This window comes from Falco cherrug, chromosome 5 (genome assembly GCF_023634085.1).
Source record: "Falco cherrug isolate bFalChe1 chromosome 5, bFalChe1.pri, whole genome shotgun sequence".
Lineage (NCBI taxonomy): Eukaryota > Metazoa > Chordata > Aves > Falconiformes > Falconidae > Falco > Falco cherrug.
The window spans coordinates 28,517,242-28,543,830 of NC_073701.1; the positions used below are offsets into that span (position 1 = coordinate 28,517,242).

The following is a 26,589-nucleotide window of genomic DNA, read 5'->3' on the forward strand; positions in this document are numbered from 1 at the left end:
CCACCTGATTGCCTGGCAACGGGGCACGCGCGCGGTGCGGCCGGAGCCGTCCGGGCTGCGTCCCTCCCGCCGTGGCGGCGCCGCGCCGCGGGCCCGAAGGCTCTCCCCCGCGGCGGGGACGTTCCTGGAGGAGCAGCTGGTGCGGAGCCTCGGCCTGCTGCGACGTTGTGGCGTCCCTGGCTAGGCGAGGCGGGCGGGGGGCGGGAGGGCGCTAGCCGGGGGGCCCAGGCGAGGCCCCGCTGCGGGCCGGCCACCCCACAGGCAGTGCAGCGGCGGACACACAAATGCCCAATAAAGAATTTCACGCCTGTCCCACCCTCTCCACAAACTTCCCAGGTTAGCAAGGACCTGCACGTGTGAGTGGGCTTTTCTTCTTCCTCCTCCCCGCCGCAGGTGGCGGAGCGCTGCAGCTGCCCAGGCAGGCGTTCGCCCCGGGAGCGTCGCTGCAGCAGCAGCCGGGTCCGGTCCCTGTGGCTTGGGAATGGCACGAAAGCTGGAGCGGCTGGGCTGTGGCGTTTGAAGACCCAGCCTGCCAGTCGGTGCGTCTGATCACTGACTCCCAGAGCAAGAGTCAGAGGAAACCTGCCAACTTCTTATGGAGAACGAGTCATATCCAGTACATGTTGCGTGTCTTCTGAGAGATTCAGGTGCTCATGAAAGAAACATGCAAAACATAACGGAGAAAGCAGCCAAGCAATCGGGGGGGTCCTTTCAAGCAATCAGGCTCCTCCCTACTGCTCCTGGAAAGGTATGCCGCTAATATAAAATTAGTGCACACTCATCAGTTCCTCCTGAATCTTTATGGGATGACACTTCAAAAGCAGAAATGGGGAAGAGTTTCGGTGACCCTCTGGAAGAGTAACCTTGTTTAGCCTGGCAGCTAGTGAACAAAGCAGTCTGTGGATGAAGATTTAAAATAGGTTTGGCATCTCTGTGACAGGCTGTACCTGACATCCTGAGCTGGAAAAAGGGAAAACACCCTTTAATTGTATGTTACTTGTACCTTAAATCTCTGCTTGTGAAGAAAGACAGCACTTCACATAGCCCCTGAGCAAAAGGCATCATTGCCAACACTTGGAGTCAAATTTGGGTATGTCTTGGTCTAGCTCCATTTACTTTTGCAGGGAAAAGCTTGCCCTGTAAAGCGATTTTATTGAACTTCACAGACCAGCACTTGAAAAGAAGTGTTTCTGACAGGTAAAAGTGAAGATCCCGAAGGAAAAAACAAATGCCTTGCTTTGATTTTACATTTCTTAGCTAGGTGACTGTACAGCTTTGCTTACAACATATCCCAATTCACAGACTTCAGTGTTGGTTTACTCTTAGGTGAGGGTGGTCAAATTCTGTATTTTAAATAAATAACAAAATCTTCTGAATCTGTTAACATCCCAAACATATGACATCGTCAGCTGAAACAGTAGAGCTTTTGCTTGTCTACCCTGTGGATGCCCTTGTACTTAAGGGATTTTAAGTTTCCTGCTCTTCTGAGTCTCGTAACAGCCCTAATGCATTTTCAGCAACAGTTCACAGAGAATAGCAGCAAACCATTCAACCGCTGTTTTTACTTAACACATGATTAATGCAACATGAGTTTATCTTTTTCCATAAAAGCTTAACACTTTAATATAAGGTTCATAGTTTTGTTGTCGACTCCACCTCCCAACTCCCTTGCATTTTGTCTTTCTCCCTTGTAGTCCCTGGCATATTGTTCCCCATGGCATTTTCTCAGATATTTCACATTTTCCATCCTACTCAGGCCAGATGTCTCCACTGCTGGCTTTGACCTGCAGAGGCAATTTTGTCTTCCTAGACTCAATCCCCACCTTCATTCTTCCTTGATTTCAGATCATTTCGTTGACCTTACAGCTCTTGCTTGCCTGGGGATTTTGGAAAGCTGCGTAAGAAGCAGGGTACAAGAAGGAATACACAGATGACCACTGGCTGACCATAAGCTACTGTTTGAGAGTCACAGGGAGACAGACTGGGAGGAAGCCAGCAGGGTTGATATGCCTGCATCATCACTGAGCACCTGCACCTGGGGATGCGAGAGGCAGCTCCAGAACCCCTACCCTGTTTCCATTCTGCTTCTCCATTCTCCAAGCTGTGCCTTGTCCTGAGAAACTGGTGTATTTTCCAGGTTCAAAGCTCTTTACTATAAAAGTCATAAGAATTAGTAAGAAAGTAAAACTGTTCTGAAGAATCACACACCTAGTGCCTCCTACACGGTAGAATAAAATGATGATAGGATCAGAGATGGACTAAAATGGATATCTACTATAGCTTTATGTATACTTGAAATGACCCATTGTCTTTTGAACAACATATCCCACCACAACTGAAGAAACATTGCTATACCTGCTACATATCTAGCAGCTGAATAGAAAGCAGCGGAAGCACAAGGGGTTTTTTTTATCATATAGTTCTTGTATTTTGTATTTTTAATATTTCTTTCCAAGCTTGATTTCTTAAAACCATTTGTGATGAGCTTACAGATAAACAGCATATTATCGCAAGATATGATGGAAGATTTAAAACAAAGAGAGATGTAATATACTGGAAAGTAAATTTAAATTTTATAAATAATATTCCTGTTTAAGGATTTAATTGTTCAAAAATCATGCTTATCTTCTGCTTCCATCTCCACCTTTCTCCCTCCAGGGAAGCTCCAGGTCTAACTTATATGCCCAGTGTTGTCACACAGCTAATAAAGATCCCTGTGGCTCTCTGCTGCCAAGATGTCCAGTAACAGAGTAAGTTCAAAATCTATAGGTGAGTCACTGGAAATGCAGAGAAGAAAAAAGCTAGGAAACAAAGGCAGTTATTGTGTGGTGGGGCGGGTGTCACATGTGGATTTAGTTTGTTTCTGTTGCAGCAAGTTGCAGAAGTTCTGTTGCCAAGGTCTTCATTACTTCTTGTATTTTTGTTTTCCACAGCTTTCCTGTTTGTGCGTGGAACCCAGATTCCCTTTGTATGCCCTTGATATCCTTAGCAAAAAGGAATTTCATTGATTCATCCCCAGAGGCTTCTAGTCTCGTGAGGGGGGCTCGTGTGTTGGCAAGGAGAGAAGCTGATGGCCATTACTACCTGGGCCACATTGCCCAAGAGGTAACAGTAGCTGTTTATTGGGAACTGTGCTGTAAGAGGATCTGTGTGTCTTTTCCCTGTTCTTCCCATGCCTCGTCAGTCCCATGCCCTTGCTGTGGGGTGGCTCTCCTGTGAGACAGTGCACTTCATAACCGCTGTTGTCTCCCCACATCCCATTTCATCCCAGCCTGAGGATGACTGGCTGTTTACTGTGAGCAAAAGCAGCCTGGAGCGCGATCCATTTTAGTAGTTATAGTAGTATAGTAGGCTGTCATTCAGAGACAATCAAACAAAACAAGTCCCTTATCCCTATTGTCTACTTCTGCGCAGTCTAGCGGCAAAGTTAATTAGCTAAAAAGCATAATAGTAATCCAAAATGTCTGCCTCCAGGGACCACCTCCTCCTTACCAAACTGAGAGCTTTCCTTGTCCTCTTCCCTCTATGCGCCTGGGATTTGTGAGATGATTTTGAATGCCAGACAGAAAATCCACCCCCTGCAGGCTTTCTTTAAAAATCCAGTTCATTTTGCAGTTTGCAAGTTAGTTAAATAAATAGTGATGCCAGTATAGGTGAGGACGGCTGTAAGCTCCAGTGCGGGATGGAACAGATCAGGACAGCTAAAAGCATAAGTGACATTAGCTGACGGCATTGTTTGTGTAAGTGCACTCATAGAGCTGAAGAGAAGGCTGAGATTTCAGTAGAATCATAGAATAATTTAGGTTGGAAAAGACCTTTGATGTTGTCAAGTTCAACCATTAACCCAGGACTGCCAAATCTACCACGAAGCCATGTTGTTAAGCAATAGAGCTTCCCCCACATCCATTGCTGAAGGCTTAAAATAAAACATTTAAACTCATGACAGTTACCACATTTTACTAGTTTGTTATCATTTTGATTACTATGTAACAAACTGCATCATACATAGCAATTTTTTTGGGCTACTCTTTTTCTGATGGGAGGTTTTCCTGGTAAAGTTCTGCCTTAGGGTACTAATTGTGTTCATACTAAAATCTAAGTCCATAATGAAAGGAAGGGAAAGGCTGTCAGCCCCGTAAGCCCCGCTTTTCAATTACTTTTAAAATCCAATATGGACACAGTGAGAAACCTGGTAGAAGAGGAAAGCTGCATTCCCAGATCACGTTCTGCTTCCTGGGATTTCTGCCACTTCCTTCTTAGCGTTTATGTTTGGCTGTTAATTGGACCCAGATGTCTGTCTTGCAAACCGCATGTTTTACTTTTGTAGGCCTCCAGGGAACGCTTTTTAATTGAGTTTGACAAAAGCCGCAGTCTGAAAGGCAAGGTACAGCTCTGCTTGCAGGAAACGCCTCTCTACGACATTCTCCACTATGACGATGCCAGGCAACAGCCTCTTGCTCCGGGAGACAGGGTCTTGGCACCATGGGAGGCTAGAGCTGAACGTTTTGGCCCAGGCACTGTGCTAAAGGTTATGGAGAACAAGGAGGCACATTTAGGTACGGGTATTGGTATTCTTAATAGTCCTAGACTTGCCACAGTTGCTGGTCACTGTAGAGAAAAGAGGACAGTCTCAGTCATGGAGGATTCACCACTTGCTGCCTGGGCTCTCTTCATGATCTTTTTTTGTTGTTGGCACTAAGCCTGTGTTTTTAAAGTGCTAGAATTAAGAATTAATGCACCTCACAAAATTAGCCTTTGCTTTGTTCTGTGAGTGGAAACTTCCTAAAAAGTTGGGGGGGGGGGGGGGAGGGGAAACATCCTCCCAGCGCAAGGAAAAAAATGTTCCTGGCCCTCATGAGTATTCACCTGCCTATCTGTTAGTCTGGTGTCCAGCTTTTGCAGGGCAAAATCCTGGCTCGCTGTGACAAGCAAGAATTCTGCTATCTGCTGTGTCTTCATAGGAAGTTCAAAAGAAGGTCAAATTTTAAACCTATAAAGAAAAAGTCATGGAAGTTGTTACATAACTGTCTGAAACATAAGCTGTTACTTTTATCTCCTGCTTTCTAAGAGATAAATCACACAGGTTAACATGCTAATACATTCTTTGCCTCCTTTTCCCCCCCCCCCCCCCTCCTAATATGCACAGCATACAACAGAAGGGTAGTGCTTGTGAATTTCTGGAATGGGCAGACTAAGGAGGTGTCTTCTGACCAAGCTCTGCAGATTCCTCTGCCCTTAAGTGAACGCATCATCCTAGAACTGCAGATGCCTCTAGCAGCCAGGCAGATGTTGGTAGAGTCAAGCTTGGATTACCCATATGTTGTGACACCGGGTTATAGAGCCTCAGGCCATTACAGACAAGGTCACTCAGACCTGGACTGCTGGTCAAGGGGTCTGTATTTGACTCAGCCATGTGCTAAGTGCAGTTGTAGGTGTACCTTGCTTCCCCATTGCTGCCTTGCAGCCTGGGAACACACATGCAAAATGCAGCAGGAAGACGCCTTCATCCCAGGATCGAGCCTGACTAAAGAAGAGCTCAGCAAGAAAATAGAAGAGCAACTGTCTGAAATGAGGATTTCATCTCCAGAAAGTGTTTCCAGAGAGGAAGAGAAAAAGGAAGATAAGAGATTGAAGACAGAAGATGTTCCAAAATATGTTCAGTCTTGTTTGGAAGAGGACAATGAGCTTACAGAACCTAAGAAGGTAAAAAGTGCTTCACCCTGGCTCTTCTGTTAACACGTGGTCTGCTATTTGTATAATGTCTGCTTCGTTACCTCAGGTTTTCTGCTCTTGGTGCCAAAAAATTACTGGAGGTTTTGGGCCTGGCTTTTAGGTATGCCTGCTAAAGAATGGAGAGACGTTGCTCTGTGCTGTCTTTCTGATCTTTTGACTGGGGAAAGAGAAGTTGTCATAGGAGCAGACTCCTAGTACCTCTTCCATGGATGCAGAATATGAAAGTGTTGCGTAGCCCAGTTCCTCTACATCTTACCTCTGCGTGAAGGAGATAGAGGCAGGAAAAAGTGTCAGACAGAAGACTTTAGACCAGATATGGATTACAGTAAGGATTGCTCCATATCAAGGCAGTCCCTGGCATAATTCTATTAAGATATTTCTCCACCCTCTTAAAGGCGTCATCTCTCGCAGTCAAAGACCAAAAGAGGCTTTTGTGATCCTCGGTAGTTGATTTACTGCTTGTGAGCAGGGTACTGGATGAGGATCAGAAAGGTGGAGGTTAATGTGCACCAGATACTGCCAGGCTTTTCTCCATTGGCCTGCGAGGGTTAGAATCCTGATTTCTGGCATGTGCCAGAAAGGTGACTGTCTTTCAACCAGAGCTCCTCTGGCCTGATCTCTTTTGTACCAGCTTGGACCCTTCCAAGCAGAAGTACTGCCAGTTTTAGGTCATTTGAAGATGTAGAGAAACCCTCAAAGTGATCAGAAATTACTCTACTTAAGAGTTGTTTCTTTAGTAAAGAACTCCCCCAGAGCTGTTATTCTTTCTTAAATTTCAGTTGCAACTTATCTTACAATGTAAATTCATGAAACTAACCTTTTCCTTATCAGATCTGGATTACGATTGCATTTCTTGTTATTTCTAGAGTCCTCAGAGAGAGATTGCTCACACTATGGTTGATGCTGCTGTCAACACAGATAGCTGGTTAGTGGAGGTAGTCCACAAGGAAGAAGCAGACAGCAGACAACAAGATGCTGAAACCAAGGTTAATTTTAAACACCAGCAAGGTATTAAAATTGTAGCTCTTCTATCCAAACATAACACTTGTCACACAGTATCAGTGCTGCAGGCCATCATGTCTAAAATCTGCTGCCATAGTTCTTGATGTTTCAAAAGAAGACACCATAATGCCATGCTGTGAATATAGTCACCATTACATAGTATTATATGTAGGTATTAATGGTAGTATGGCTTGAGAAGTTGAAGTTTCTCAAGATGAAAATATTTTCAGAGGCATTGGGGGCTTGGGGCTTTTACAGCTACTGCAGTAGCAGCTTTTGGGTTTTCTTAACCTTCCTTGTAATGCTCACTATAAATATTATTTATTATACAATTTCCTTACTTTAAAAAATAATCTGTAGCATTAACTATGACTGCCTATACCAGAAAGATCTCACTGGGACTGTTCTGCAAAACACTCCTTCTCTTATCTGTGCTGAAATTGATTGCTTTATAATGTCATTGAGTAAACTTTTGTTCCCTTATGATCCAAAAGGGGATGGATCATGATTTTAATCAATTGTTGCTGTTCTCATTTAAGCTATTTTGTGAGAATTACAGACATTTAAGTGATGACTCTGAAAGCCTAAAGCTTTCTCTGTTACTGCTTTGCTCTGTGTCACTGCCAGTAGAGGGAGAATGAAAAATGAAACAGGAGTGCACATTTCCTCCCAGCTGGTGTTCCAGCATCATTCCGTGCAACAACTGCCACTCAGGTCCATGCTGTCTTTAGCAGAAAGGTGCAAGCAAACTCTGCTCATGTTCTCAGTTACCCAAAAGCTCTGCTAACACAGTGTTGTGCCCAAACTAACTTCTCCTGTCTCAGAGCATTGGCAGAAGCAGCTTATGTCTGTCTGCGAAATACCATGTAAGCAATCCCTTAGCCGAGGTAGCTGTAAGTACAGTCGGTGATCTTGTGTTACTAGGCAAAACTCTTGCTTGATTGCAATGGCAGACTTATTTTTTGAAAGCTGGGGCATGTTTTATGGAGACTAAAAATGTCCCACTTCCTCAGAGAAGAATGTTATAAAAGTCATGTTTGAATATTTTTTATATGAGAAAACCTTTTTTTTTTAAAAAAAAAAAAGGTGTTCTTTTTATAAGCTGCCTATAACCTCTTATGTCCCTGCCCTGATTTATTTGAAAGGTCTTTTTGAGTCCAGAGCAACAGAAGCTCCAATCCAGCATTCCCAAAGGAGCTCTTCCCTCGGAACCAGTGCTTTGGTTCCTTTCAGGCGCCAAAGCTTCTTTGACCAAGTGAATCAATCACTAGAGAAAGACAGCCTGACCATCAAATCAGCTCTACGTGCACAGAGACCACTCAGTGCCTCCAATGTGCAGACTAGGAGATCCACAAATCCTCTAAATCTTTTAAAAGACAAAAGCATTACAGTAAGTATTTGGTCCAAACTAGATTTAGCTATTAGGATCAAATGATTTGTTTATGCCATGTGAGAATATACTCTCCTTTGATCTCTTTCTCAAAGGTTTTTACTGCAACAAAAATTATGACTATGTAGAATAATGGCTATGCATAAATAGAAACATAAGGTTTCCACTTGAGAATCAGTGTTGTACAGGAACGGCACTTCTAGTATTTGAGCTCATCATTTTTTATAAGAGTTTTTTATTTTAGATCTAATGTTCTATAAATAAACCTCTCAGCCAGCTCTATTAGATAGCAAAAAATCTACTCCTCTTTTACAGATAATCGAAAGCTAAAAAAGAGAAAGTCTAGGTAGTCAGCTGAATCCCATAGCAGAGTGCCTGTCAGGGCTGGGGTGGAACTTCAAGTCTCCTGATCCTTAGGCTGGTCCTTTACTTGCTGGAAAACAACATTTGCTCACTTCCCACCTATAAACCGCCTTCGATTCATTTTTTTGATCTCTCCCTCTGTATGTCATTAAACATAAACCACCCACAAGGTACAGTTTTCGCAAAGAATAGCAATACATTGGAGAACAAAGGTGTTTACTGTTCCTAGGAAGCCATACAGATCAATAGGTTAAGAGAAATCAGTCAAAATGCTACACGAGACCAGCAGGGATTATTTGAAGGTCCCACAGTGTTTTCCAGCTTGTGGTATTAGAGGTGTCCTCAGGAAAGAACTGGAAGGAGACATTCTGTTTGCAGTGCAGTTAATGGCAGGAACATGCTAATTGCAGATGGGGGGAACAGGAGAAGGGAGAATGCATTTGAGAGAGGAAAATGTTTTGTGGAAACTCTGTTCCAGCCCCTAACAGCTCTAGCAATGTAAACTGGAATGCATGTCTGAGTTTTGGTGATGTTTCCCTGCTCCTTCCCTCATACAGGGCACTGCAAGTACAAAAGCAGTATTTCACTATGGCTGTGAAAAGAAGCCTTGTAGGTGCTCCTTCATCTCTTTACACAGCACACTGCACTAAAAAGTGCAACTTAGGAACACTGCCCAGCACAGAAATGCAGCTGCTATTGAAGAAAACAAAGACTGCTTGACCGTGGGTAGAGATCTCTGACAACAGTTAGTGGAGAGTTAGTACGCCTGCACAGAACTCCAGGAAGATTTTGTGTTTGGCCAGGAGGAGGCAGATATTTCTCGTAAAATCTCACAAGCAATCTGTAATACCATATGTGGTCAGAACCTGTATTTTCTATCCAATCCAGAAGCTGACTTTACAAAGACTGGAAGTTTTAAGCATTGGCTCAACACCAGAACAACCAGAACAACACAGCCTACTGACCTATAAAGAGCTCTAAAAATTGGATTTTCAGGCACCCCTTTGTTGGTTAAGCCTAATATTTTGTACAGGTTTTAGCATCACACTCAGCATGTGCACAGATGGGAAGTGACGCTATAACGTTCATGAGCCAGTGTGGCTTCCAGAGCTCAAGAGTGACATTAGAAGACTAAGTTGTTCTGGTTTTGTAGGTTTACAGTTTACATTAGAAAAATATACTGATGAGATTAAGGGTTCCGTTTGGTTTTTTTTCTCTTAGAAATCAATCCTTAATGGTGCATCTCAGGAGAGACGGAAAGAGATGGACTTCAACAGAGCCGAGATGGAGCACAAAAGGTGGCAAGAGGAACATAGGCAGCTGAAGAAGAAGCAGCAGCAAGAGGCAGATGGCATTCGACGCCAGCTGCGCAGGGGCAACCAGAGGTGATACCTGGGAGCTAACTGTTTTTTGTAGTAGATGTCGGAAGGCTGGTAATGTCTACTCCCTGGTGCTCTCATTCAGTCTCTGAACATCACATGTTGTGCCTTACGCTAGTCTCTGCAGAGCGGTCACAGTGGTTTACTAATGGGAATAAAATTGATCTTGAGGTATGGGCAAGTACCCACATGGACCTTTAGCATTACCTCCAAGGGCAAATTCCCTTCAGTCTTGTCCTCAGACCCAAAGTCCTTATGCCTCCCAAATCTCTTTTCCCTGGCCCTGGCCCCACAGTCCACTGAAGCTTAGCAGGTCCTTGCCCCCTTGCCCTACCCACCCCCTTCTGTTGGCCCTGTGGCTCTACCATGTGTGGGTGGCACACATCACCACGCAGCTGTCCAGATCAGCCCTACAGCCCTGCCTGGATAATCCAGTTCCCTGGTTCCTGGTCTCCAGGGCCACACTAGGTGATGTAGTCAGGTGAACAGATGACTGCAGTTAGCTGACATCGGGCACCAGCTCATTTGGGGTTTTTGCCACCTCTGTTTAGGACACAGGTTTAACCGTCATAACCTAAGAAAGAGTACTGGAATATTGAGTGCAGATCGCCAGGATATCTGCTTTGTGTCTTATGCACTGTCTTTTTCATTTTTTGCTCTTTCGTTCTGAGAAATTTGAGAAATTTTGTTTTGGAAACAGGCAGAAGTTGTGTCAGAGAACATTGCAAGGGCTGGAGAAACAGCTGGAGCACAAAGACAGGGCTTTGCAGCACATGGCACTGCTCCAGGCTGCTGGGGCAGAGAGGAGCAGGAAGGAATCCTTCTTGCTAGAGAAGAGGAAGGCAAGTCAGAGGCTACAGTTCTTGAAGACACAGCGTTTGCAGAGAGAGGAGTTGCAGGCAGAACACAATGAAAGGAGCTCTGAACAAGAGAAAGAAAGGCTGGTAAGGGCAATTCCAGAAATGTTTTTCCTGACTACCATGTTTGCAGCACTGGCGCCATCCAGAGTATTTGTCTTTCACCTGATTTATATCCAATATAAGTATATCATTCAGAAATAAATAAACAAAGGGTAACATTTTTTGACACATGTATAAAGAATGAAAGATGGGAAGTAAAATTCTCCTTCTCTGCCACAGGAGTACTTCTGCATGCAAGGAATGAACTTCCATAGATTATACCAATTTCTGACTTCTGCCAATGATAACTGCAGAAGAAATTCAGCATGAAAGCTGGCTGTACTATTGTAATGTCTTTCTTTGTATGTAGGATTTTCTCAGGAGCAGAATGCAGTCACGGCAGGAAATGTTGGAACAAGTATTACGGGAGCAGGACAGGCAACAAAACCAGCACCAAGCTGCCAAAGGGGGAGTGTTCCAGAGCAGAGACCATTCACAGCAGAAGATGAAAAAAGGTGGCCAAAACCTCTGTGACCTCCAGCAGTATCTCAGAGAACAGAATCTTTAATGCTGCAGGCATCAGTGCTAGCGTAAGGAAGCTGCAGAGTGGGTAAGCAGGCCCTTGAGCAGTTCACAGACCCGATCTGTATCTTGTAGGTGTGAGTCAGTGTGCTGGAGCTTGGGTGCTTGTATGCAGTTGTGACCAGTGGAATTATGATTCCTGGAGAGGTCTTTAATCTCCCTTTCATTGCAGCCAGAGTGCATTTTCACTGCTCTGTCCTTTACATGCCTTTCTTTCTGGAGTTACTGCTCTAGTCCACCTCTGTCAAATTGTTCTTCCAACTTAAGCATGTGCAGTGACCCATCCGACAGACCCAATTCGGCGAGCAAGAGCTGCTTTGGTATTTAATAGGAGACAAAGCCACAGTGCCAGCTTTTTGCTCCAAAGGCATCTGGAAGGGGCTGGCTCTTTCCACGGGACTCCAAGGAGTCAGGACCTGTAGTGCTGGGTAGTGAGTCTGAGGCTGGTGGAAGCGTAATGGGGCAACCCAGAGTGGAGCAACAGAGGACCTGGGAGTTACGAAAGTGATGCAATGGCCACAAGACCTATAGCTTGGCAGAGGGGCATCAGGTTGCAACTGCTTTCAAGATGTAAATGACAGAGAAAGGAATTTGTTAAGTGAGGGCACAGGCCATATGATAGTGTAGGAGGTGAAGAACAAGAACGAAGGTCAGGAGAAATGCCCTGGGAATAAGTGCCTCAAGTGAAGCGGTGGAGGCGCAGGCGCAGGTTATGTCCTGCTAATACAAGCCTGCAGGGAAATTAAATCCAGGCCTGAAAAGGCTTCCACTGCTGCATTCTGGGAACTTTCTGTCCTGCTGTGTTCCTTCCAGACCAGTGCCAAAAGACCACATTTCTTTAAGGTCATGGACCACATAAAATAGGAATTGTAGTTTACGTGATGCTGTTGTATGACTTACCTTGCCGTGTCAATGTTATGTCAATGAAATAATGGGGAAGGAGAGCTGGACACCAGATGGATGTGAAAAAAAACCCCAACAAAACCCAAACACCTGCAGCAATGAAAATGTACATGCTAAAATACAATGTATATTATCCACTGCAGTTTCCATTATTAACAACTGACTCTTGCAAACGTCCCATGCACACGAGTTGCAGAGATCTACAGAGAAGTCTCCATACATGTGACAGAGTTGTGCTACTCTCTGCCAAGACTGCTGTAGAGGGCAGGGCAGGATCCAGTGACAGGAGAGGTGTTTCAGAAAACCTGGTAAGACGGTTTGGAACTCTCCAACTCAGGCTTCAGGTAAGCGTAGACAATCTACTGTCAGGGTGTACATACTCCTTGGAATACATAGGCCATTCCTCTAGAGGAGGAATGACTTATAGAAGCCCAAAATGCAAAAAGGAAGATGCTTTTCTGGTGACAAGCCACCCTTTCTAGGCATTGTGATGAGAAAAATGTCTGTTCTCCAAATTACATGTCTTTGGAGAATCACCAAACCCAATGGTGGGCTTGGGGGTCTGTTTTGCCTTACGAGCTTTCAGGCTGGCAGTCTCCAAAAGCAGGTAATCTTATGTCAGGAACATACTCAGATACCTTGGCCGGTAGGGTGCCTGGTCAGAATAAACAGACTTTTTGTTCACCATGAACAAAGGAGGAGAATGTTACAACGACAAGCAAACTGGTAAATTGACACTTAAGAAATTGTGTAAGACTCCAAGGTAGCCAGCAGTGCTATAACAAGAAGAGCTCCCCGTTCAGGCTATAGGGTAAAAACATAGTTACCACCTGGAGTCCACAGTGTAACTTACTCATGCCTCCCCTGTTTCTAAGTGCTTTACTGACTTTCCTTACTGAAGCATGTGGTGTCAGCCACTCACACGGACAAGCTATGGCCTTCTCCCCTCCCCCGAAAGGAAACAATAAGGCCCATCAAGAGAGTTTTCTGCAACAGGAAAGGAGAGAAGAGGGGTTTTAGTGCATCTTACTCTGATGAGTGGAGGTGCCTTCTTTCACAAAGGGGAGGAGGAGGTTATGCTTTTCACATCCTGAAGTGCTGTCCCTTTTCCTCATATCATTAGAGATACAAAATACAGTGGCTGTGTCACAGAGAATGCTATTTATTATCAGCTTTGGGTAGCCAGAAATGTAACTTCTTTTCACATGGGTATTTACAAAAGGAGAATGGACTTGGCACAATTTACTTGCTGGAACATTGAAAGCTGTATCAAAGGATGTTCTTATTTTACATAAAACTGTGCTAAAATATAGTATTTGCAATACCTTGTTTTAATACCTAGAACCAAACTAGATGCAAAATTTAAATGTTGTTGCCTGACATTCTGTGTACACTTAGAGACATGTTACGCATTTTCTGGCACATCACTTGGCAAAAAGTGTAAGTTTTATAAAAATTCACCCCTTTTGCAGGAACATGGCACCAGTGATAATAGCAGTTTCTTTAAAAAAAATATGTAAAATTAAGAAAACTTATAAAAGGGAGCTCCTTTGACATTCCGCCAAATCTTTTGAATGGCCAGCAGTTTCTTAGCAGTAAGTCTCAGACTACATACCTCCAGAGATAACTGAGAGGTTATGCCTTCACAGCTCTCCCCAAAAAAACAGTTAAAGTTAAGTTTCTCATCCAGATGTCTACAAACTCTTCTAAGGTTTGTAAGGTAAAATAGCTAAAAGGGGTATTCTTAATTTAGGATCCAGAATATGCATGAACTGTCTTGAGATTTTTGGGTTGTTGGTTTTTTTTTAAAAAAAAAAAAAAAGAAAAAAAGGAAAAAAAAAGGAAAAGGAAAGATGAACCTAAATACAAGTAAAGGCTTTGACATTTTGTTTAAGTTAAGGTCTGAAAAAAATTCTAACTTACTGCATATATGGAAATTACCTGCGAGGCACAATTTTGCATTTTAAAAATGGCATTTTGTCATTTGGTTTAAATGCTGTTTAGCATCTGGGAAAGTTGGCTGAAATTTGCTCAGCAAGAACATGGGTGACTGCCCAAGTCCTGTGTGACTAATAGAGTAAGCCCAGGCTGCACACGCTGCAGCGTGGTGTGCCTGCCACCTCTACCCCCCAAGCTGGATGGAAATGGGAGGGGGCACGCACATGACTGCAGGAAAGTGGGTCCTGGCAGCACATGGAGAATTTCTTCAATGTAGAGCTTGCTTTTCTTCTTTTTTGAGTTCTCTTTTATGCAAAATCATGTGCTAGTTAGGACAACAGTGTACCTAGTTATGAGTTTAAATCTAACTGGACTTAGAGAAACAAGCCTAAAACTTAAAAGATATTAAACTCTACTGCTGTTTGTGTCCTTAAACATTTGGAAATGGAATATGAAATGATTAATGGGAAGTACATGAAATAGATTGAGCAGAATCTAAACTTATTTTTCAGACTTTAATTGTATGTCATTAATCATTATTTTATAATCACCATAAAACAGCAGCTTGTCTGCTGATATACTTTCTCTTCATTGCTTAACCATCTGAAAACAGACCACTGCAGACACCCTGTGCTGCTGCAATTTCACATACAGTATATCTGGAAACATATTTAGTGTTACAGTATTTCCAATCATTTATAGACTGTGTTTCTCACTATTAAAATACAGCCATAAAATAATTTTAATACTACTATTAAAATAACTGACTGTAAAAGCCATGTATGATCTAGCTCTTTTGCTGGCTTTATTTAATTTTAAACATTTACAATGTGTTTTCTAACCATTAGGAAAATGCTTAGACTCCTTGTTTTGCAAACTATTGGTAACAAAACTCAAGAATTTGCATATTAGTTAAGGTTTTGAGTTAACTAGAGTGAGACTAGGGGAGCAGGAAGGAGGGTAGTAGGAAGGAAGTACGCACACAAAAAAAACCCTACTTTTTTTTGAGCTTCAGGGAAAAAAAAAAAAAAAAAAAGACCAGTACAAATATTTCCAAAAGTTGGGTTTTATTATAGAATTAGGTTTTCTGTCTAGGCAAATATTTTCTTTTGCTGTTTATAATCCAAACTCCTATAGTATTGTGCTGGAGTATGGAAGCTTGAAAAAAATCAAATTGACTGGTCTGTTTTTATCATCCAAAATGACTAAGAACAGACCACTCCATGCAAGATCTCAGGATAATTCTACAATAAAAGTAGAAGTTAAAAGTACAAAAGACAAAAAGATTTTCTGGCTTTTTTCAGACTGAATTAGTTGCTTAGGTGGCGTTAGAACATCATTTCTCACACCACTATGACAGCTAAGTCAGTAAATTATAAATATTTAACCTGATATATTTCAAAACAGATTTGATCAATGAACACCTTTTTAAAGACTTTTAGACAAGTAAGACAGCTTTTCTCATCAGTCTGCAGTGATCTTGTGCACCTAAACTACATGATATGTCAGTTTAAAAAGTACCAGAATACATTAGTTCTTAAAACTGTGTAATGAGTCAGAACTCTCAAATTGTGCAAAGCCTTCCTAGTTTCTGGAATAGACCTTCTCATCATCCCATGCCTGGTGCGTGGCTGAAACAACTGAAGGCAACATTAATGGAGAGTAACCACTGCATGGTGTGTCCCCAAAATACGTGTGACTTCTCACCTTCAGCTTCTTTCTCTGTCAGCTCACAGACAGCACAGGTAACCCTGCACAGTGAGAGGGCAGCAGTCACAAGAGTCTATTCAAGGACAGAAGCTGCAGTTTTGATGAGCAGTGGCTTAGCTGCCTCTAGGATGTCCAGTTCAGGGTCCAGTGAACGACCAAGTCCTTCCAGAACCATGATGGCAAAGATGATGGAAGCAAAATTGCTCTCGAGCTTCACCTAGAACCACAAGAGACTAAATGGTCTCAGCAGACCTTATTTTCTTCTGAGCCTGTTCCACAGAGGTACCAGCTCTAGCTAAGCTGAAAGGGAAGGGAAGAGGCTGGAGAGAAGATATGCACACCTGAAACTATACTGCAACTCCATCACTTGGGAGTTTCAAAACTCACTGAAATCCAGCAGCAGGCCCAAAAATAAGACAACAGTTTCAGGGCAAGGGCCCTAAGGGAACCTGAGAGTTTGTTTTTCAATTCCCAGAAGGGGAATGGGATTTTTTTTCTTCCATATTGGAACAGCAGGAGCTTAGAAAGTGCTCGCTATTGCTAGTGTAGTTATAAGCTGCGGTGGTATCTAACATACTTGAACACTTGCATTTGTGTGAGGGGGAGCTCACCTTCTGAATGGCCACAAAAGACCCCCACAGATCACAGAGGAAACTATCCTCTGCTCTGCATGTCAACAAACTGCCCCCCAGTTCCCAGCCAGACACCACGACGGTTTCAAGGCATACCAGGGCATGAAGAATTTATGGAGCTGGAAGAACTTGCTTTATAAGAGCCTAAATCACATTTCATGTTATTAGAAACCAGCTTAATGACAAAAACCTCTACCTAAGGAATGTTTAGAGGGACTCTTAGCCACAGGGCTGCCCAGCCTGCCGACAACCTTCTCATCAACTCTAGTTCAGGCCACCATGTCTCTGTTGATTTCCAGAGTTGTCTGCAACTGTGGAAACTTGTCCCTCAAACAGTATCAGTTATAAGAAGGAACCTCTGTCCTGTGAGCAGCTTCTCACTTTTGAGGCCTCTAACAAACCAGTAAAATGGCCTGGTGCTGTTACATAACCCCATATCAAGAAATAGGTCCAGGGAGGAAAGCATGCAGTGATATACAAGTGGAACACATATTAAATTTCATTTTCTGCTTCTAAGGGACAAAAAAAAAAAAAAAAAAAAGATAGGAAAAACTTTGCGTTACAAAAACATTCGTTTTAGTAAATAGTATCAACCATTAAATGCAGCATTAAGACAAAACCCAACAAAACAGAAATTGGTCCTGGTAGGGTGTGCATCAAGACCTGAGAAACAGCACGTCTCCAACACTTGGATGCATTCCTGCAGTTCCCCTTGTAGCAGTTCATTTCAGAAGTCACAGTCCTGCTCCCTGTCAGCCCTTCATGTTCGCAGTAGTTCTCCCTCCCCAAATGAACTTTCAACTATTGAAGGCAGACAGTGACAGGACCTCACCTTATGGGTCATCAATAGTTTGAAGACATTCGAGAGGAGATTTGCCACCTGAAGCTGGAATACAAAAGAAGTTAACTGATCAAAAAAACTGTGGTCAAGAAGATTGAGCCATGTGCGTGACAGGCAGGATTCTTCTAAGTGTTTGTTAGCATTTGGCTCTAGTGGTGGGACAAGATTATTGGGCTGACAACAGCCAGCATCAAGGTATGATCCCCCTCACACCCTGCCTGGGATAAGGAGTTCAGCTGTGACCTGTGGTTCTGCCTACCCGCTAGCCCAGAAAGGCTGGGAACGTCTGACCTCACAGCAGTACACAACATGCATTACTTCACTCAGTCCCACCACACTACATTCTCTGAAGTGCCCAGGTTGGCCTTAGCTAACAGGATCCAAGCTGTAACTCCAGGCTCAGCAACTCCTCACAGGGAGCTGCAGATGTTCGATTAAAAAAAAATAAAAATCAACAAACAACCCCAACAAAAAGACAAACCCCCAAAAACACGCCACCAACAACACCCACATGAACAAAATACATTTTTCAATTAGGAGGAAATAAGAAAGTATTTTATGGATTTTTGCTGCGCCTGGGAGACCAAAAGCACCCAGTACTGGTTGGCGGTGCTGATGAGATCAGAGCCGGCCTTCCCACACGGACCATTCTGAAAGCCAAGTTGCACTGAATTACAGGTAAGTGAGGGTGGGACGTTGTGCACTTGCCTTTCCTAGGGCAATGGTGTTCCCCCGGGCCTTGGTCACTAGTTCCGCCATCTCAGCTTTAAATCGCTCAATATCCTGGCACTGGTTAGCACGGGCGTGATGAAGGATCAGTTCTGCCACTCTCTCCCCCTGTGAGACAAGTTGAAAAGGAGAATCAGAACTTGGTCACTGGTGCCAGCAGGCCTACAGGGAGCTGCACATCATCGTCCCTGGAAGGGCTCTGCTGCGAAGGTCCCTGGAGGAGGCAGGGGAGAACTCTCAGGGCTATGCCTTCCTCTTCCAGCAACAGAGACCCAATGAAGCAACAGAAGCGGGTGCAGGAAGAGCAGAACCAGTCCAAAAATCTTAGCTGGTATCTTGCAGATCTTGTTGGGTAGAACACAACAAAGATCTCTCAGGCAATCAGAAGTTTCGGGGGGGAAGTAAAACCCACAGGATTGGCATTTTCTTCTTAGCAGAGGAGATAATGGTGTAAAGTATATCAACCTGCCCTGTGGGCCAAGTCCAACCTTCCATTTGCAAACTGCAGAGGAAGAGTGAGCTGATTCTGCAACAGCAGACGCTTGCTGAGAAATGGGAGGAGCCATACCCAAGCTTCACTTGTGAGAGGCTCTATAGATCTTCTTGGAAGACATGTCTGACACCAACGCAGAGCCAGAGGCCCAGGTTTGGCAGAGACCGTAGAAGTTTTTCACCTGTAGATCATGAATTACACCCAGCCTAAGCCACTAAGGACTTGCAATCAAACGTTTGCAGTTTTTGCTTTGTGTCTGAGAAGTCTGGCAGCACAGGATGGGCCTGAACACGCAGTTTAGCACTGACTCCTCGGTATGCTTCGGCAGATTGAACAGACCGAGTTAAAACATGTCCCTTGAGATATGCTGGTGGACCATCCAACTCACAGCTGAGAAACAGCAACATGCAACTATAAGCACAGATGCTTGTTCTCAAAATGAACAGGAAACACCACCACTGGATTCCCTAGTCCATCTGAGAGTTCATTTTAAAAAAGTGTGAAGAAGGACAAAGTAGTTCACCTTATACAGAGGAGCCTGGCAGAGGCCAGACCCTTTCCCCACCTCTTTTGCTTCCTCTTCTCTACAGATGCTGACACAGCAGCAAATGGAGGATGCCGTACAGGCTTTCCAGCAGCAAGGCTGCAGAAGGGAGCACGTGTGGAAGACCACCATGTCTCTCTTGATTTCCAGAGTTGTCTGCAACTGTGGAAACTGTTAATCCATCCCCTCCTCTTCTCTAGCAAAACCTGGCAGATTCTGCAACAGTCCCAACTGCAAGTGGCTCCCAGGCAGTCCTACCATGCACCAGAAGTACTGCTAACCAGGGAGTGCCGGCAAGCGCTTCCCATTTAACACCTTCCATCTCCTGTGTCACTGAAATCACTCCACTCTGGCAGCCCCCTTGCTGCAGCTATCTTATCCCTGTGTCTGGTATAGCTTCCAGGCTAGCAAGTCTCCTCTCCCCTCTTACGGAGGATTGTAAGGGGAAATAGAAAACTATCGCCTTGGCTATCAGGATTCCCATCTGTCTCCCTTCCCCAGCCCCACAACAGAGGCCTCACCTGGCCCTGGACCACAGCCGTGAAAACTGCTCGGAAGTTCTGCATGTCAGCGCTCTGCAGCTCCGCCACGATCCCTGCATCCAGCAGCACCAGGCAGAGCCGCCTCAGGGGTGGCTTCACTTCCACCACAAGAGTGTCACACAGGTCCACGATGGCCGTCTGCTCCTTGCAGCTAGTGCTGACGTGGGCCATGCCTTGAACCAGGATGTTCCCAGGGTGCAGGTCAGCATGGACAAAATTGTCAACAAAAACCTAGAGGACAGACAACTCTTAGAGCAGCTCATTCCAACCAAACCTGCCCCTGCCAAAACTCCCAGGCAAACAGCAGAGGTTTGTTTCTGGTCCGTTCACTGTCACTACTAATGTGCACCACCCTAGGCAGCAACACAGCAAATGGCTTCTGCAGAAGACCAGCTGTGCTGAGATGGCATGGGTACTACTGTAGGGGAGTCAGCAGAGCTGTATGAAGCAATCCTATGTCTTTGCTAGAGATCAGGTAGCACAGCCAGGAGTCCCAGCAGGGAACAGGAGTGCTCTTTGGTAATTAACCCTAAACTGGGGGCACACTGGTGGGCCTTGGCAAGGAGTAATGCAGTAAGAATAGGCCATTTGCCATTCAGTGGCATGAGTTATAGTGAATGGTTAAGTTTGTCTGGTCTGGGACATCAACCCACATTACAACTGTATTGAAAAGTAAGGAAAACAAGAGATAAGGAAACAAATATATAGCATTTCTCTGCCTCTGCTAGCATTCAGCACCAGAAAGGACTAGCAAGAGGGCAAGCACAGAAAACTTCCCCACCAACCCTCCTGGCCACCTGGGACTGCTGAACTTCCTGCCCCAAGGAGGTTATCTTTGTCTTTCATGGATTTCTCCTAAGAATTTGTCCAATTGCCAGGTAAAAAGAGCTGTGTGAAAAAAGATTTTTTTAGGTGTTGCCTGAAAAAGTAACCTCTGATAATTTTATATCCTTCTCATTGGTCTTGTTTTGAGAAACCATACACCGTAGATCCATTACTCACTCTCAGGCATTCATGACTGCATAGATATCTGTCAGAAACTACTAATTTACCTGCTTTCCATAGTCAGAGTCAAATTATTTCACCATTCCAGTATGGAAGTCTTTCCACACCAGTAATCATCCTGGCTGCCTTCCTCTGCACCTCTTCTAGTTCTGTTACAGCCCTTGGAAAGGAGAGTCCTGGACAGTGAGGGACTAGAACTGCACAGAGCGTTCAAGAAACAGCTATTTGTTATACTTACAGCCATAATGTTGTTTCTTAGCTCTATAATTCTTTTCTACTCCTAAAATTTGGGGGTTTTGCTTTGCTCCTAACCATTGAATCCAGTGTTAGCATAAAACTATTCTAGTTCCAGCATTGCTTTTCAGAGTGGTAAGAGCTATTTCAGAGTCTGTTATACTACATGGAGTCAAAACTGCAGGCCTCGCCACCAGCCTAGCATGACGTTGCAGTTATCAATTGAATTTCATCTGACACTTACTGCCCACGCACTCAGTACTGTGAGGTTCTTTTGCAACTCTTCCCTGCTAGTTCTCATGGCTCCTCACAAGACAATTGTGTCACCCTCTCCCAGATCATGTGTGATTATTTCAACCACAGAAGAACTAGACAGCCTGAAGCTGAATCATAAGCTCAATCTGGCTAAGTTTGTTTTCTTTACTCTGTATTTAGTTCTTTCTTTAAAAAAGGCAGTTTGGAGGAGGAGTCAATAAATGAAGAAACTAGCTAGCTGTTTTACCTGTGAGTTGCATCCATAGTCTCTGCAGAGAACATGGTATTTGCCAATTACATTGCACTTCACAGTACTTGGGTAATATGTGAATATTCATTAAATGGATTAGTGGGTTTCCTAAGCAATACACTGATCAAGTTGCATAGGCTGACCCTACTGCGTGCAAGCAGATTGCCTTTCTACAGTGGAAAAATCTCCATGTCAAAAGCAGTGGTGTATCTAGCCCAGGCTTTACTCAGATCGTGTTACACTGCACATGAGGTACAGATCCTCCTTCAGCCAGCTCAGGAGCTACACAGTGCCCTAACGGCCCAAGTCCTGGGTTACCACGAGATACCTAGCATCTCCAAAAGGTACAGCCATATATCTGAGTCCATGGGGAGAGCAGTAGGAGATGTGGGAAGCAAAATGGTTCTCTCTTTTGCCATATTGTCTTATTACCCCAAATGAATAACTTCTGCAGGAAAACAACCTTTACTTCTAGCCTCAGCCAAGTGCCTACCATCTTTAGCAGCATGTCCATGCCCATCTTTGCAATTCTCTGCCTCAGCTCTGTGGCAATGTCCGCATGCAGGTAGTGCGAAATAGGCTCACTCTCCTGAAAAAGACAGAGCTGGAGTCAAACACACCTTGTGTCCCACCTTCAACCATACTTTAACCTAGATGCCAAGAGTTGAGGAAAGGTGACAATACCGTAGAAAGGACCTGCTCGATAGAGGCTGTACCTAATGTGATGGAGAAGATGAGAAAAGCAAGTGTTTGGTTTTTGGAAAGGGGGTGTGATATAGCCTGGGGCAGAAATACTCTTGCCAGGATCACAGCACAAAACCTAAGGCTGAGAGTAGCTTTGGTCTGTGACTCAGACATCCACAAAGGGAAGTGAGGCAAGCATCAGAAAGTGTCAGATTGCTGAGCTCCTTGCTTTGACCCACCACAAAGGAGAGTTGAGGCATGGTGTTGGTTTGCAAGCACAGGCAAGCACATGGTGGCTGGACACACTGCTGGTCTGCTTGGTTTCAGGCCAAGTGTTCACTTCTATGTGGAGCTGCCTGCCACCTGTCTTCTGGGATGCACTGCTTACAAACAAAGAGAGTGGAAGAGACACTGAGGAAGGACAGCGATCTCTTTAAGCAAATAAGAGAAAACATCCTTCTGCCTCTGATCACTCCTCCTCAAAAAAACACCTCCTTGGCTTATTCTCTTATAGGCCTTCTCACTGCTACCACCAATCCCAGACCCTGCAGTTCTTACCTCAAATGTTTCCACTAGAACATCTGTCGTTACTAAAGGCCAAAGGGGAGTTGGAAACTTCACAAAATCAACATCTAGGAAATTTTGTCGGAAGCGCTCCAAATTTCTGGCTTCATAGCGCAAGTCAATCTCAAGGGAGAAAAAAAAAAAAAGGAGGTTGGAAACTAGATTCAGTTCGAATTAGATCTTCAGGATCCTGTATGAGGATATGACCGTACGGTGCAATACTCAATACCAACAAAACTAGTCCAAAAGCTAGAATGAAAACAAAATAGAGTGGTGCTTCTTACATGCTTCTTCAAAGCTATAAGGCTTTCCTGATGGAAGAATAGAGTAACAGACTAAGTAGCGGATGGCCCACAACCCAGCACCTTCAAAGTACATGTGACTCTTACTATAGGCATGGTGTCTCAAAAAAGACCAGGACTACATCATTTTCAAGGGTAAGACAGATCCTGAACCAAAGCTTACTGTCCAAATAGCAAGGCAGGCAGACAGGCTAGAAGAACTGCAGCCCTTGCCTTGTTTTACAGTTAGGCAGCCATAGCAGGAAGAAATTTAATGAACACATACAAAAAACCCCATTGTGTAAAGTCCTGGCCCTAGCTCTTCAGTGATCCAATGCCTTGACACAAGGGTATCTTTCCTGCCCACTGCTGCTGCTCAAGGAGGCCTCACCTCCCTCATCCAGCAAGGAGAAATACCCCAGGAATACTTCTTGTTCTTTCAAAAAGAAATGAAAGGAAATTACAACAAGCATATCAGATGCTCTCCTGATTCTCAGTCTTCAGTGCATCCACCAAAAACTCTGCTGGACTAAACTGGTACTAATGACCTCGAGTAACCTCTGAATACAGTCAACAGTTTACAACATGGATTTACTGTGCAGATTTTTTGCAAGAGTAGAAAAGAATTAAAGCTTTCAAAAGCTCGTAACAGACTTCAGACTCTGCAGTCTAGATGCAAAAATAGAATTAGCAGGTAATCGTTTGTTTTAATAGAAACCTAAGCCTAATTAAGCCTGTAGTGAAATCTTTGCAAGTTTGGTAGTAAGGATGTTTCAGGACTGTGTCTTTAGAAGACATTAGCGAATCAGGACTTTTCAGATCTATTTGAAAAGCTTAACTTTACCAATACTATAAGCCTGATGACAATACAACATAAAACATATTAATAACTTATGTGAAAGTACATTAGTTATGCCTGTATATATATCTCAGCACTAACAAACATGACCAGTGAGTACAGATTGCAAACATATGCATAGGATTAAAGAGAAAAAACACATCTGTGCACTTGTTTGGATTCTTTTCCTAAGGTGAGGTCTCTCACCAGTGTTCGTCTTTCATAATGGTGCAAAAAGGACTGTGACTATGGCTAGCTGGCTGTTCGGGCTGTTCACGAGAAAACATACTCAAAGTCTAAAAAAAGATTTTTACATCTAATAAAGATTGTTAGATTTTTTAATTGCTTTGCTTTTTAACGCTGTAAGCATATAAACTTTCCTACAGTAACATTATGCGACTGACAAGAATAAAGAATAAGCAAGCCTTCATCTAACCCTTTAAAAAATAGCGCTAAGAACAGAGTTAGAGCCAGCCAGAAGCAAGACAAAGGGCAGTTTTGTTTCAGTACATGGGGACCATGGCATGGCACGCACCTGCTGAATCATAAGCTTCTCAAATTCCTTGACAATCTCTGTCAAACTGAGCCACTTGAATCCAGGGAGAAGTTCAATGATGTGGCTACCCATCTTCATTATAAACAGATCCATCTGGACTTGGTGGACCAGCCCAGGGTGCAGAACCTGCACAAGAACGAACAGTGGCAGGATCAACTCCTGAAACGCTTCATTTCAATCATCTTAAGTGATACATTCCAAATAGACAAAACCCAGCTTATTAGACTGGAGCTAACAAGGCTTCCCCAGCTAGTCCTCAAAAAAAATTCACATTTGCCATGGATTAAGTTGTGGAGAAACACTGTATAATTGTCAAATGGACTATATCTGTGCTGGAGACTACGGTCTCACCCAATGCCATTTTCTACTGCTTTCATGCTCCTGCCCTGTCCCTGCCATGTAGTACTGACTAGTATTTGGCACAGCTCAAATACAAGATTTCTGTAAATAAACTTTGCTGGAAAGAACTTATCTGTTCCAGATTTCTTCATGTGAGCAGAGAAGGGCTTTCATTGTCTGGAAGGTGAAATGAAGCTTAATATTCATTCTTTTAATGTAAACTGGGCCCTTGTTGGCATTTCTGGTATCCACATGTCATGTCAAATGGTGCCATAGGCAGTATGTGTACACAAGCTCTCCCGGCAGGGAAGAGCTGGGGCCACTGCAAGTCTGGATCACAGCTGGCTGGAACACAAATGCTGAGGAAAAGACACCAATGGAGACAAGCATCACTTTTCTCACTCCACCTGGCCCTAGCCAGCTACCCATCTCCATGGGAATTAAAATCGGATTGGCCTCATCCAGCACGCTTTGTTTTCACCCATCTACCAGACACGTTTGACTTACTTTAATAGCTACAGGTACGAGATGCCTGGCTGATGAAGGATTTGCATTCAGGAGTGGTTTGGCCATCTGCTCCATGAAGGACACCCGGCTCGCAGGCCTTCCCTGGGAGCAGTCTGCTGGGCTCAGCTCCGCCCCATTCCTCTCACCCCACATCTCCCGGCTCTTCCTCCTTCTCAGCCACCTGAGGAGACCTCTAAAGCCTGACACTTCCCACGCTTCAAAAGCAGACCTTAACTCCGAGCGTCGCACCAGCTCCTCGGCCTGGCAGCCGGCAACAGCCGTGAGGTCGGCATAGGCTTTATACACCTGCGCGACACAGCCCGAGCCAACCGGCTCCCGGCTTCGGAACTTGAGGACTCCCGTCCAGTCCTCACCAAAGGCCTTCCTGAGGAGCTCGGCGGTGTGGCCCCACGGGTGTGGGCTCACCTCCACGTGCAGCTTAGAGAACTCATCGCAGAAGGCCTCAGAGAAGAGGTCCCTCCGGGTGCTGGCCCACTGGCCCAGCTTGATACAGGTTGGGCCAGCCGCCTCGGCTGCCCTCCGCAGCAGCCGCAGCCACAGGGCACCCAGGCCAGGCCACAGGCGGCTCAACGGGTAAAGCAGCAGCAGCGGGCCGAAGCGCAGCAGCAACCCGCAGGCCCGCAGCGCCAGCCGCAGCGCCAGCCCCCCGCGCCGCAGCAGCCCGCGGGGCGGCCGCTCTGGGCCGCGCTCCCCCGCCCACACCGGCCCCCGCTGCCCCGGCCTCTCTTTCCAGCCGGTCCCGGCGGGCACCGCCAAGGCCACCGCGACCCAGCGCCCGGCACGCAGCCCGCCGCGCCCCGCGGCCGCCCAGCCGGGCAGCGCCCCCCTCGCCCCGGCGGCCCACCCGAGGAGGGGGCGCGGGAGCGGCAGCAGCCGCACGGCGCCGCCCGCCACCATGGTCCGCCCGCCGCCGCCAACGGCCGCCGGGGAAGGGGGGCGGGCCAATCAGCGCCGGCGGGCGGTGGCGGCCCGCCCCTTAAAGGGGCAGGAGCGAGCGCCTCGGCGAGCTGTGAGGTGATTGTTCCCGCCTCGCAGGGAGCGTCGGGCTCTGGGCTCTGGGCTCTGGGCTCTGGGCTCTGGGCTCTGGGCTCTGGGCTCTGGGCTCTGGGCTCTGGGCTCTGGGCTCTGGGCTCTGGGCTCTGGGCTCTGGGCTCTGGGCTCTGGGCTCTGGGCTCTGGGCTCTGGGCTCTGGGCTCTGGGCTCTGGGCTCTGGGCGTACCGGAGGAGGATGAGAGGGAAAGGGCCCTTGCTAGGGCTGGAGGCCTTCATGCCTCCCTCCCTGTTGATGGTTAAGGTGGGCTCTTGCCCTCTTGGTTTTGAGCCTACCCCGGTTCAGACTGGTGTGGTGAAGCAATGGGGCTGACACACACCAGGT

At 45.3% G+C, this 26,589-nt stretch overlaps 2 protein-coding genes across 2 annotated transcripts; one reads left to right on the top strand and one right to left on the bottom strand.

Moving 5' to 3' along the window:
* Positions 1-166: 166 nt before the first annotated feature.
* Positions 167-14,859, top strand: LOC114014723 (uncharacterized). The gene is made up of 10 exons (XM_027799372.2): positions 167-748; positions 2,659-2,750; positions 2,934-3,105; positions 4,328-4,556; positions 5,147-5,703; positions 6,600-6,741; positions 7,881-8,125; positions 9,710-9,873; positions 10,568-10,811; positions 11,137-14,859. The coding sequence occupies exons 1-10, from the start codon at positions 596-598 to the stop codon at positions 11,332-11,334; spliced, it is 2,196 nt and encodes a 731-aa protein (XP_027655173.2). The 5' UTR covers positions 167-595; the 3' UTR covers positions 11,335-14,859.
* A 376-nt stretch (positions 14,860-15,235) lies between these two features.
* ADCK2 (aarF domain containing kinase 2) lies at positions 15,236-26,147 on the bottom strand. Its single transcript, XM_005435058.4, has 8 exons — positions 25,194-26,147; positions 24,327-24,473; positions 22,667-22,795; positions 21,918-22,013; positions 19,660-19,911; positions 18,081-18,209; positions 17,364-17,417; positions 15,236-16,116 (listed from the first exon to the last, which is right to left on the bottom strand). The coding sequence occupies exons 1-8, from the start codon at positions 26,109-26,111 to the stop codon at positions 15,973-15,975; spliced, it is 1,869 nt and encodes a 622-aa protein (XP_005435115.2). The 5' UTR covers positions 26,112-26,147; the 3' UTR covers positions 15,236-15,972.
* Between the last annotated feature and the right edge of the window lie 442 nt (positions 26,148-26,589).